Raw genomic sequence first — 13,476 nt, forward strand, 5'->3', positions numbered from 1 at the left:
AACAGCAGCCACCTGTATCACAGCTAACCATGACTTCTGGGATGTGTTTTGCAGCTGGTTAATGGAGTACCTCAACTTGGGTACAGCTGCCGGGGAAACTACACCGGGAACCTCTCCTCCTCACGTTTTGTGAGCAATGGTGAGTGGCACTCAGTCTTCCTGGAGGTGAAGAACACATCTATCCGCCTGCTCATCGATGGACTGGGAAACGCCTCTCTCCAGCTGCCAGCAACCTGTAGCATCTCCCAGGGCAGACGAGACTTGCTTTTTGGGGGCCTCCGGCAGCCGCTCCAGTCCCAGAGGGTCACACGGGGGTTCAGGGGCTGCCTGGATGTGGTTGCAATCAACGGCAGAGAAGTCATTCTCCTGCCCGGGAAAGGGCAATCAAAGGAAGTCATGGAGGAGGTGGGAATAAAGCAGTGTTGCTCCCCCACCGGTGCCTGCAGCAGCAACCCATGCCTCAACAACGGGATGTGCTCTGAAACTCATGGAGGAGGTACGTGAATATCCCACACAGAGCAATAAGCAGTGAGGGGAGGGAAAGATGCAACATCTTCATTCATCCCTATGTGAGGGGCTACTCCAGAGGAGGATCAGAGGTGCCCTGTCCTGGGGGACCTCAAGTGACAGCTGACTCAGTGCAGCAGCAGCTGGGGGGTATGAGATCATCATCCTGGCTCTCATCAGCCGACCATGGCCAGAGGGCAGGAGGGTGCTTCTAAGGAGTGTTCATGACCTAGGAGAGCACAGCGTTGCCAAAAACTCAAATGCAAATAGAAATTCCACCCACCCCTCTGCATTCTCTTTGCTTAAGGAGCCATTAGCAAGGCTGGAATCGGGCAAGATGGGATCACGCAGCGATGGTATCTGGGCAGAAACCAGCCAAGATCTTGGTCTATTCCCACTGAACTCAGTGACTCCCCGGGGCTACGGGAAGGGATGTGGGAAAACCGTAAGCTCAAATCCAAGAGTCTCAGGCTAACGTGGGGTGCATATGCTCAACAGAGGTTTGGTACTAGGCTTTTCCCAAGACAGTCTCACCACTGCCCTGTTCTTTCCACCAGAGGGTCTCCCACCAGCGAGCTGTATCACAGGGACAGGGCTAGCTTGCAGTGGCCTCAGGGGGAGGAACCGCTCCCAGCCATGTCCACCCTTGTGTCACTGCCCGACACCCACGTCCCAGCTTCCAGCACAGTGGGGCTGCGCCCCATACCGCCCTGTCTATCGAGGCAGATACTGTCTGCACTTTGGCCCTTTCTTAGGACAGAGGGGTGCTTTCCAAGCTGCTGCGTGGGGCAGGAGCTCCTCCCACAGCTCTGTGCTCTTTGGGGCCATTGCCAAAGCCCACACCCTGCCCGGTGAGCAAGTGAGGATGGAGGAGGGAGCACACCGCCTCCTGCCCTGCCCACAGCCTCTGGGAACAAGATTCCCAGCCCTGTCGACTCAGCAGCTGCCTGGTTCAGGTGAACTTGTTTGACACAAGATGCATCTAAACCGAACAGTTAGCCTGGCTGGCACTCACGCCTCAGCCTTATTCTTGAGATCCTCTGCACAGAAAACCCCTCTGGCTGGGCTGGAAGGGGCTCAAAGCCCACGAAGTGAAAACTCATCTCTGCTCTAAGTCAAGGCATCACATGCTTGCTTTGCAGAGAGCATGCAATGGGAGGAGGAAGGAGGAAAATCACTCCCTTACTAATAATCTAATAATCTTCCAGTGCCCTTCCCATAGTTTCCTTCCAAGGTGGTCAACTTCTGCAAATGTCCCAGCTACCCAGGAAAGAGCCTGTGGGACATGGCCTCAGGCAGAAACACACAGGACACAACTGCAGGGAAGGGGTTGCTCAAGGGATGTTTAGTTTGTGAGGTTATCCTGGGTGCTTGGCTTCCTTGAGCATTGCGGGCTTGGTCCTGGAGACCACGGGCATGCAGCGCGTGTTTATGCAAAACTCTGCCGGGGATCTCAGGCGTGGGGCTACATGAACAGGCAATGACATGTCTGTGCAAGCGAGCCCGCGTAAGCCACGTGGCCGCGTGAGAACGCATCTGTGCGGAAAGGGTCAAAACCAGACCAGCCACCACATCAACCACAGCGCTCAGGACCACAGGTGCAAACGCATGTGAACCCCCGCATCCAGGAACACGTGTGTTTGGGCACACGTAGCCCTACAGGCAACGTCCAGCACCTGCTGCACGAGTGTCAGCACATCCTTGTTGTACCACCACTAACACACATGTGGAAACAGGTCTGCATTTGTTCAGTTTGTGCTCTAAAGCAGGGATGTTTAGTTTGTGGATGAGTAGCAAAGACTTTTCAAGCATGCTGCAAGGTGGAAGCTCCGAACTTCCCGCACGTCACCACCAGCCAAGTGACTAGCAGGAGCTCAGCACAGCCAGGGACATTCCCATGCTTAGGGCTACACTAAACAGCAGCCAAAAACACAAACAGCAGCAGCCCCCTCTGAGTCCTCGGGTTTCTCTCTGGCTGCGACCAGACACCTCCTGTAGGCAAGAGAAACCTGACGTGTCGAAACAAGCCCTTCATACCACGAGAATTCACAGGACCAAAGACTTCAGAGAACAATAATCTACAGAGGATTGCATTTAGCAGAGTCAGAAACTGTGAATCAGCCAGCCAGGCTCCCCTTCCTTTAGCCTGAATTTATCCCTCTGCTTCTCCATGCAATAAAGCTGTGCCCTGAATACATCCCTGGCAGGAAAGGGTCTGTGTCAGGAGAGAGTCTGCGTCAGGAGAGGGTAGGCTTGCCTTGTTGTTTAAATAGCTCTCTAGTGCCATGGCATTGCCCCAAAGCGGTCAGACAGCCCCTAGCAACTGCTTCAGGTCCTGTACTGTACCCACCAGCCCTCCATGGACGGCCTGGGTGCCCAACAGCACCTCCTGCAGCAGCAGGTCCCTATGCTTAGGTAGCCAGACTGAGAACTCTGTGGGTGCCATCAGCACCAGGTACTGCTCTTCCCTGTTCTGGCTGATTCTTCCATGTGGATAGTCATGGCACTCTCACCCTCTCCAGGTTACACCTGCATCTGCCCCGGGCTGTTTTCTGGTGAGCGCTGTGAGCTAGGAGACAGTCCCTGCGAGTCCAAGCCCTGCCTGCACGGGGGAACCTGCACCCTCTCCGCCACTGGCTACTCCTGCCACTGCCCTGACTGGTACCTGGGCGAAAGGTAAGATCTGGGCAAGCTTTGGGCCAGGTGATCTCCCATGGTGGGCTGAAAACACAATCTCTGTCAACAAGCATCGCACATTTCTGGAGCTCACCAGACACCCGGGGTTTAAGTGCAAATTGCAGGTACCTGAGCATTGCAGCAGGGAACTGTCCCAAGGCAGAGCTGAGCAGACCAGGGCATAAGTAGCTCTGCCATCATGTGGTCATTGCCCCTCTGTGCCCTTCTCCTCTGAGCAGGAGGAAAAAAAAAAAAAAAAAAAAAAAAACAAACCCAAAACCTCCACTCCTCACAGGTGCTTTGAATGCCTGCAGATGTTATGCTTGGTGCAGGTTCAAAGCCTCTCCTTGTGAGGGGAGGGTCTCTCCCCACAAGCTGCTCCTTCCCGCGGTGTGTGCAGAGCTCGGCTGCAATGGTGGCATCCTCCTTGCGGCCAGGGCTGCCTGGCAGCAGGGTGCGGGCAGGCACTGCGCTGGGTGGCAGGAGGGTGCCCTGAGGCTGGCTGGTGCAGCTGCGAGCTGCCCCCTCCCTCACTAGCTGGGACACCCACCCTGGGTGCTACAGGGGCTGTTTCTGCCCAGGACCAGCTCTGCAGGGCTCATCCAAGGGGAATTTCTCTCCCAGGTCACAGCCATGATTCATCTAATTTAAAGCTCAGCTCAGGACAGTGGGCTACGCTGAAAAGCAGGTGTAGGATGCCATTCCCCCTCTTCTGTCAAATAGCCTACGTTATCATGAGGGGCGTTTGGCTTTGGCCCTGAACCCTACGGTTCATATCACTTTGAAGTTCTCACCATCAGTGTTACAGCTTGGATACATTTCCCATACATGAAATGTCAGTGCACACTTGCCAAATACCTCCAGCCAGAGAATTAACCCAAGCCCAGAGGCTGCTCTGCTGCTCAGCGTTACCCGCTGCAGCCACGCACCCCCTCCAAGCCCCCTGCCCTGCCTGCAGCCCAGCCTGGTGAGAGATGCCCAGCACAGCTCAAACAGCATCATCACGTCCAGGTCATCCTTCTGCCTTAGTCATTTAGCCAGGATGAGCACTGGTCCTTTGAATCAATGCAAAGGCAGAAATTATTCGTGCAACTCTTGGAATAAAAATGTGTAGCTGAGCATTAGGTGGCAGTGTAATATCTGAAATCACTGGTCATCCAGCTGGAGCCTAGGGGTGCATGTTGCACACACCAGCTCACACATCCTAAAACACTAAGAAACAAGAGGAGCCCAAACCTCACAGAGTTTCTTTAGTAACAAGAAAAAATAAGGAGGGAAAGCCAACAAAGCATTGCATATTCCCCCTAGCACAGGGAGATCATTACTGTTGGAAGGAGAGGTCCCCTGTACTGTCGGGGAATGCTTAGGTCGTGTGGAGCAGGACAGAGAATCAGAAATTCAGTCTCAGTTCTGCAGATGCTCCATAAAATGCCAAAAACACCTCTCCAACAAGGATGCCCATTCACCACTTCTCAGGCTAGATGTTCCCCAAATGTTTGCTGCAACCTGCAGACATCCACAGATCACCCTGAGACCCCACAGAGCCTGGAGGACATATGAGACTTCATAAGAGGTTAACACATCTCAGAGTGACCCTGGGCTCCCTAATTTGACAGGATGGGAGCATCTCTGTATGCAGTGTTAGCTCTAGAAACTCCAAATACTCCTCTAAGGCAGGAAGCCCCCCATTTTAATTTGTTGCATATGACTGAAAATTAGGACCATCCTGTAAAACATGGTCTCCTGAAAAGCGTCATTTTAGACTCAAGGATCATGGTCCTCTGCCAGGAGAGGCAGGTAGCACAAGTCTAGCAAGAGAGGGAGAGCAGACCAGGATGAAGCATCCTTGGCCAGTGTAAGTCAGAGCCCTCAACAGGATTATACAGTTTTAGCTGCATCCCCAGGCTAATGGTGGTTGTCTCCATCCTGTCCCCACTACAGGTGCGAGAAGCTGGCTGAGGAGTGCCAAGACAACCCATGCCGAAACGCAGGGCGCTGCGTGAGCAACCAGGGCTCCATCCACTGCATCTGCCCATCGGATTACCAGGGGGACTACTGCACACAGCCCATCATCACCCCCGCCATTGTGCCCACGCAGTGGCCAGTGGGCCCCGAGGAGATCGCAGAGATCGTAGCCGGCTTGCTGGGGGCAGCCATCCTGGCTGTGGCCTTTGTGATCATCCGCAAGCGCTACTGTCACCGGGCCAAGGCACACAAGCCCGTGGCCCGGGAGGACCCTGATCTGCTCTCCAAGAGCGAGTTCTCCAAAAGCGTGGGTGTGGGCACCCAAGCCGTGCCACCCATTGAGCTCAACATCCTCAGTGATGCAGCACACAACAACCTGGACCGGGCCACTCCAGAGCAGCGCAAACCCACCAACACCCCCGAGTTCATCACCTTCAACTCGGCCAACACCCCAAAGCACCGGGGCACCATTGTGTGCAGTGTGGCACCCAACCTGCCCCCCGCTGCACCCCCCTCCAACTCCGACAATGAGTCCTTCATCAAGTGCACCTGGGCCAGGGAGGAGATGGGTCAGTAGCCACAGCTTTTTCTTGCTCTTACACATCCCTCTTCCCCCTGTGAAGTGGGTCAAAGGTTTGCAAACTTGAGGGCCCAACAGTGTTGGTTAAAGCCAAGCAAAAAATACAGGCAAATGCTGCTCAAGCCCTGCTACAGGTCCTTTATTGGCTCTTCCCTCCCTGCTCACCAGTACACCCCAGTTTACAGCTTTAGCCTTCTCAGTCTCGTATACAATCAGCAGGGAAACCATTAATGCATAGCCTGGATTCCCACACATCCTGGATCAAAAGACCCTATAAAAGAGAATAATGAAGCTAAGGGGAAAAAATTAAGAACCTGAAAGTCAGTGTGAGTTTTAGTGAAGGCATTTGCGTCAATGATCCTAGGCAGAGGGATCACGCCCTCAGGGAAACACCTTGCATGGCTCTGGACAGCAAGGTGACTGCCTTGTCCCCGTGCAGTTCATCACCAAAGGATATTATTAGAAGAGAGTTCACCAGAGTAACTACAGGGAAAGGGGAGATCCAGTGGATCACTTGCTCTGCCCCCATCCCTTCATCATGCAAACTTCTTGCATCCGGACGGCGTGATGAAGTGTGTCTTTGGGTGCTAGAGCAGGGGATGTGCTGGTGGGAACACTGCCCCAGCACAGCCAGGGGTGCCCTCAGGTCCCCTCAGTTCCCAAAGCAGCAACTACAACTCCCCTGTCCTCATGTGTCCTCTCTTCCCTGGTTTGCCACATCTCCTGCAGGCTCAGAATCTACAGAAGGAGTTAGTGGGAAGGCAAGAGGGGGAAAGCAACAGCTTGAACTGCAGCTAACACAACTCTGTTTTATTCCAGTCTACCCAGCAGAAACAACCTACTGGCCCCCCCGGTACCTGTCATCAGATGTCCAGGAATATTCCCACTACGAGATCATTCAAGGCCCCCCTGCATCCTCCTCCCACCCTCCTCTCCCCCCACCACCCCCTCCGCCAGCGGACGCAGAGCCGGTCACTCTTTATGGGGGCTTTCCCTTCCCGCTGGACCAGAGCAACAAGCGGGCCCCCATCCCACCCCGCTACAGCAACCAGAACCTGGAGGACTTCTTGCCACTCAGCCCTGTGGACATGGGAGCCTCCCAGTGCCAGAACGAATATACGGCCATCAGCTACTACCCAGCCCAGCTGGTGCAGGGCGAGGGCATCCCGTACCAGCCCGACCCCGGCTACAAGCGGGTGAGCATGCGCCTGAGTGTGGCCCAGCCTTCCTACGCAGACTGTGAGGTGGGCCACCAGCCCAGCATCCGAGCCCAGCCCCTTCCACCTCCTAACTATGAGGGCTCTGACATGGTGGAGAGTGACTACGGGAGCTGCGAGGAGGTGATGTTTTAATGGGGGGCTCATCCTCAAGATGAAAAGAGAAGCCCATCTCCATGCAGAACAGCGTGCTGGGGGCTGGCACGTGCCACCAAAGGGAGGCTTACGTGTCCCGTTCCCCCCGGCTTACGGCATCTCCCCCTGCATGGCTGGGTTGTACTTTGGCTGGATCTTTCTCCCCACTGCCCTCCACGGTGCTCCTGCTGCAAACGGAGGGGAAATGTTCCAGCCACTGCCGGGACACGGAGGGTGCTCCTGGGATACCAATGACTAACCTGCCTCCTTGCCAAGGGGACTTCCTCCGACACCGTGCAGGACCGCAGCGCCCCACCTCCTCCCACCCCGGGCTTCCTGGCCACAGCGATGAGGAGGAGGAGGACAAGGGCAAGCACTACAGGCATAGCAGCAGTTGTGGTGGAGAAGGTGCAAAAAGACTAGCGATGCACAGCCTGGGAGTGCCCCAGGTGGGATAGCAGAAGCTCCCTGCCCCCAGCTCTGGCTCTGAGGGCTTGCATTGAGCCAACAGTTTGCCCAGTGGAATGGATCAGCTGGTGCAAACCCTCTTCTACATCTGCTCCCTGACACGGGGAGAGAAATGAGGGAATGCAGCTGTCCCTTACTTGTTCCTCACATCAGCATGTCCCTCACTTGGCCAACAGAAGTCCAAGAAGAAAAAAAAAAATTCATTCCTGTAGAAAAGCCAAGCAACAATCTTTGTCGCACCAGGAACCACCCCCAGACTCAAACCAGTGCAGCCAGCAGCAAAGCAAGACCCCTGCCCAGTCGCGCTGCACTCATGGGAGTAAGGGAGACCCTGGCCCAAGGGTGCAAGCACAGCCATGTCCCTGTGGCTGTCATGGTCCCACGCTGAATGCAGCGGTACGTGGTCCTGCCACCCAGCTGTGGCTCCCCGGTGTATCCCAGAAAGACTGGCCAGCACTGCGTGGCATCTCCTACCTGAGACGGGGCACCAAGGCTACTGAGCGTGGGTTTGCCTGTACGTCCTTGTGCTTGGGAACGTATCATTTCTTTGTGAGAGGTTTTCTTTGGTTGGTTGTTTGATGTAACTTTTTTGTTGTTGATTTTTGGAAAGTATTAAAAGAGTTTGGATTTTTTTACTATTATGATTTCATTCAATAACTCAGGGATTCCCTCGTGTATTGGGTTTGTATGGCAAGGTTTTGGTAGCAGGGGGGTTACAGAGGTGGATTCTGTGAGAAGCTGCTAGAAGCTTCCCCTGTGTCCAATAGAGCCAGTGCCAACCAGCTCCAAGACAGACCCGCCAAGGCTGAGCCCATCAGTGATGGTGACAGCACCTCTGCAATAACACATTTAAAAAGGGGAAAAAAAACCTGGGCAACTGCAGCCAGAGAGAGGAGTGAGAATATGCAAGAGGAACAACTCTGCAGACACCAAGGTGGTGTCAAGGAGGAGGAGGAAGAGGTGCTCCAGGCACCGGAGCAGAGATTCCCCTGCAGCCCCTGGTGAAGACCATGGCGAGGTAGGCAGCATTCCCCTGCAGCCCATGGAGGTCCATGGTGGAGCAGATCTCCACCTGCAGCCCACAGAGGACCCCATGCTGGAGCAGGGGGATGCCCAAAGGAGGCTGTGACCCCATGGGAAGCCCAGGCTGGAGCAGGCTCCTGGCAGGACCTGTGGACCCATGGAGAGAGAAGCCCAGGCTGGAGCAGGTTTGCTGGCAGGGCTTGTGACCCCACGGGGGACCCACGCTGGAGCAGTCTGCTCCTGAAGGACTGCACCTGGCGTGGAAGGGACCCACGCTGGAGCAGTTCATGAAGAACTGCAGCCCACAGGAAGGACTCATGATGGAGAAGTTCATAGAGGACTGCCTGCCATGGGAAGGGACCCCACGCTGGAGCAGGGGAAGAGTGTGAGGAGTCCTCCCCTGAGGAGGAAGGAGCAGCAGAGACAGTGTGGGATGAACTGACCACAACCCCCATTCCCAGTCCCCCTGCGCCACTGGTGGGGAGGAGGGAGAGAAATCGGGAGTGAAGTTAAGCCTGGGAAGAAGGGAGGGGTGGGGGGAAAGTGTTTTTAAGATTTGGTTTTATTTCTCATTATCCTACTCTGATTTGATTGGTAATAAATTAATTTTTCCCAAGTCGAGTATGTTTTGCCTGTGACGGTAACTGCTGAGTGATCTCTCCCTGTCCTTATCTCAACCCATGAGCTTTTCATTATATTTTCTCTTCCCTGTCCCTCTGAGGAGGGGAGTGATAGAGCAGCTTTGGTGGGCACCTGGCATCCAATCAGGGTCAACCCACCACACCTTGTAAACAGGACATCCCTGCCTAGCTCCAGCCAAGGGCAGCCCGGGGAACAACAGCTTATTTTTGACACCAGCATCCCCAGCCTCTTAAGCCTTCAAAGAAGTACCAAGACAGCAAGTTCAACACACCTTTGAGGATCCCATAAGGGCCAGAAGAAGGAGGCAGACCCATGGTAGCCTGCCTTGCTTCAGGAAGGCACAAGCCTCCCATATCTGCTAACTCAGGAGCAAAGGGGTTGAAAGGACCCAAATCCAAGCCCTGCCTTGATTCTCATCCTCAACCAAACACACTTGGGAAAACAGAAGTTGATGTCATTTCTGAAAATAAAGCCACAGCCCTTAAGGAGATGACTATCACCCGGTTAACCTGGAAAACACACCTGACTCAAGCATATCTGCAGAGAGGTGCCCAAAACACGCAGCACAGGCTCCATGCGACACAGCAGCCAGCCCTAGCACCTCTAGACCCTGCCCGCAGCCCCACTCCCCTACCCAAGCATCCCCTGGGCATCGGGACTGCTTGCTGCTCCTCCAGCACCCATCAGCCACCCCACAGCCCCCCAGAGCACTGCCTGTTTTACCTCTCAAAGCTCTCTTGCCCTTTCATAATTTTTTTTTAACCAAGAACCCCAGGCTGGTCACTGCTGTCACTCCCCCACGCACGCCAGGCAGCCTCCTCTGGCAGGGCTCGCCATCAACTGGGGAGCAAGATCCATCTCAGAGCTCCCCCAACACAGCTGACTTCACTAAAGCTCAGCAATGCTTTGAGTGCCAGTGATGTCATTAGCTACCACCATGGAGGTGGCAAAGGGAAGACCGGGGAAGCAGTGCTGCCAAGGGACAATATCCACAGGGGATAGCGACCCCGAGAGTGACCGATGAGGTGGGACCGTGCCAGCCCAGGGCAGAGCCTCAGTGTCCCCTGCCCGGAGATCAGCCTGCTCGGGGGAAAGGCAGGACCCCAGCAGCCTTTGGCTCTGCAACCCACACCCCCAAAGGGGATCCCTCAGGGCCAGCCCCACGCCGAGGCAGAAGGGCACTTTGCAAGACCTGATGCCATGGGTGAAGAGCACTGGTTTAGAAGATGCTCCCAGAGCAAATTAACTCCCCCAGCCCAGAAATGGGCAAACGCTGAGCTCCTACTGGCTGCGCAGAGCTTCGCTAGCCAGGGATTGCCATGAGACCCCAGCAGCTGGGATGTGGGCAGGGACTCTTCCTGCCTGCACCCTGCAGTGCGCCAAAAACACTCCTGGGAGGTCCACAGGGTGGCCTGGGGTAAAGAAGAGCTTCTGAGAGGGGAGAGGAGGAATCAGGCAAGCCCCGAGAGCTTGTTCCCATTCCTCTTCCTCCTCCTCTTCCTCAAGGGGAGGCAGTCTGGAATGGCTGCCAGCCCTGCACAGCCCCTGCCTGGCACAGAGGGGAGCGCAGGGCAGGGGGACATGCCACCCTACCCCACCTGGGCACTCGCCCTGCTCAGCCCCACACTCATCCTCACCATCACAGGTGACATCCTGGGCAATGGCTTGGTCATCACCTCCGTCCGCAAGAGCAAGAAGCTGCAGAAGGCAGGTGAGCAGCCCGGCTTCCCACACTGGCAGGGAGGAAGGGAGGGAGGGAAGGAAGAATGGAGGGATGCCATTCTCTCCAGACCAGAATAAAACAAAAGTCATTTCTTGAAACGCTCTCATTGCATTTTTGCTGGAGCAGCACTAGGAGCACACCAGGGTTGTGCCTGGAAGGTTCAGCAGAACCCTTCCATCCAGCAGCTCTCCCAGGCACCAGTGATGGGGTATCACCAAGTCTTAAGTACCCACCAGAGCCCCCAACGTGGTCAGAATTGTACTTCCCACCAACCACATCCCAGAAACCACTTTCCCAGTGCTTACTGACCCGAGCCATAACTTTCTGGCTTTCTCTCCACTGCCGGGTGCCTTAGTGCTGAACTGGGGGAGGGCGCACAAGGAAGGGCATGAACACGGGAAGGCTCAGGACGCCCAGATAGAGACACTTGGCTCAGACAACCAGCAGATGTAAAAAAAAAATTGCTATTCACATCCCCTTCTAGAAACAAAATCAAGGAAAGGGGGTTGCATTTGGGACACACAGGGATGTTCTCACTGGACTCTCACTGCCCAGATGCAAACTGGAACCAGTTCCACAGCTGGCTGGCCCAGGAGCTGAGTTACCTTGAGGTTTGCAAGGCAATACAGCCTCCTTCTTTGAAAGCCAGCTCTGCTCAGCAGAAATCAATCCCTGCCTGGATTAGGACTGATTTTTTAGCTGTTTGGTTTTACTTTGTAAATCCCGTTCAACACCTCCATCCTAAAAGAGCACAATCCCTGCACATTAATTCAGGCACAGTGTTTCTAAGCTTAGACATCAGTGGGTTGCGTGAAGAAACACAGGAGAGATCCTGGGGAAAATGGGAGAGTAAAAAGAGCTTTTTTCATAATGCTAAGAGGTGCTTCAGGGTGGAGAAGGTTGGAGGAGAGTCCTACCAAGGTCCCTGCCAGCCTCAATTACCCTACAACCCTAAAGCACTTTGCAGACAGAGCACAGCAACATCTCTGCCAGGCCCAGGAACAGGGCTGCATCCAGGCAGGGGCAGCACAAGCAGCAGGACAAGGGAAACCCACCAGTACAGCACCCTGCTCCAAACCCCCAGTCCGACCACACAACATTTATGCTGCCCCAGCACCTTGAGCTGCAGATCCTGCCACCAACTCCATGTCCCAAGCCAGGGACTCACCCCACTCCCCAAAACACCCCAGGGATACAAAAGCATCCTACCTGCTGGCTCGAGGGGGGCTGATCACGCAGCAAGGCTGAGCAGGGAAGAGCAGGATGGCCTCCCTCGTGCCTGAAGTGCCAGCTGCAGGACGAGCATCACCTGGCATGGCCGCACCTCCCACCCCAGCCCTGTTACCCCACCACAGCTGGGCTTGATCCCAAATTAAAGCCAGGGGAGGGAGCACTTGGCTGCGCTTGCGCAGGTCCCCAACCCAGCTTTCCTCTGTCAGGATGGACTTGTGAGCTTTGCAGTTCCCTGTAGCTATTTTTAATAAAACTCTAAATGCAGCCATGTCCCCACGGCAGACTCATCCCCCTGCATGCTGGTGGGACATTGTGAAGAGTAGGTTGCCAGCTCTGGGCTTGCTGGGGGAGCAGCGTTTTCTTACGGAAAAGATGGGTTTCACCTGCTCTGCCCTTGTTTCCTGCTCATAAACCCCAGTTTCTGCCTTCGCTCTCTGGCATTTTCAGCGAAGTGGGATGGCACGAGCCCAGCACCAGTGATACCGCAGCGGGGACCCAGCACTGCTGCTGGCTCAGGGTCTGGGCAGGTTTCTGAGGGGCCTGGGCAGGCTGTCACCCTGCCGGCTTCCCACCCTTGCTCCAAGAGTGCCACATTTTCTCAGCAGCACGTGCTGCTTTTTCCCATAAGGCAAACCCAAATTACTCTTTCCAGCATCCGAAGTAGCACAAAAAACAGCGATGATATTTTCCTTTAGACTTTTTGACTCACCAGGGTTGCCTTGGCTGGCAGCCGCAGGGGAGGGCAAGGGCACTGGAGATGATGCTTTGCTAAGTGACACCTGGGAAGGGGCAGCCTCGGCAAAGCCATTTCATGGAACGGGAGCAGTCCTGCAGCACTCAACCCTTGGAAGAAAGGATGGCCGTGGTGACTCCCCACGGTCAGAAATACCCCAGGAGCTGCCTGTGCTCAGCCGCTCCTCCCGCCCTGGGGTTCAGGTGGCCTCGGATCCCCCTCAGGGAACCACTCTCCCCATCAGTCTGCATGCTATAAGGAGACTTTTCTGCCACAGCTTCAAGAGATTAACTTTTTTTAGCCCTGATTTCCCAAACAGCCCTGCTAATGACACACCACAATGGCATGCATTACTCAGCAGTGTGAGGATAAGCCAAGCTGCAGCGATGCTGGCACGGCACCCGGCCGTCTCCAAGCATGGGCTGGCTTTTGCTCCTTTGATCTCTCGGGTGGATCAGCGGCAGCTCGGCATCCACCGCGCTGCTGCCATCGGCACATGCCAAGCTCTTTTTTCAGCTGCGCCCCCACTTTCGGCATAAACCAGGCTGCTGGGTCCCAGGGCACAGCCGAGAAG

At 55.2% G+C, this 13,476-nt stretch overlaps 1 protein-coding gene across 1 annotated transcript in view; it reads left to right on the top strand.

The window, feature by feature from the left end:
* Positions 1 to 8,183, top strand: part of FAT2 (FAT atypical cadherin 2) — a 47,492-nt gene extending 39,309 nt beyond the window's left edge. The window contains 5 exon segments of the mRNA XM_087754200.1: positions 55 to 496; positions 3,030 to 3,210; positions 4,071 to 4,080; positions 5,231 to 5,717; positions 6,548 to 8,183. Coding sequence (XP_087610326.1) covers positions 55 to 496; positions 3,030 to 3,210; positions 4,071 to 4,080; positions 5,231 to 5,717; positions 6,548 to 7,080 — 1,653 coding nt within the window. The 3' untranslated portion in view covers positions 7,081 to 8,183.
* The last annotated feature ends 5,293 nt before the right edge of the window (positions 8,184 to 13,476 follow it).

Source organism: Nipponia nippon, unplaced genomic scaffold (genome assembly GCF_047370975.1).
Source record: "Nipponia nippon isolate SJK-2023a ecotype South Korea unplaced genomic scaffold, ASM4737097v1 scaffold_17, whole genome shotgun sequence".
NCBI classification, from domain to species: domain Eukaryota; kingdom Metazoa; phylum Chordata; class Aves; order Pelecaniformes; family Threskiornithidae; genus Nipponia; species Nipponia nippon.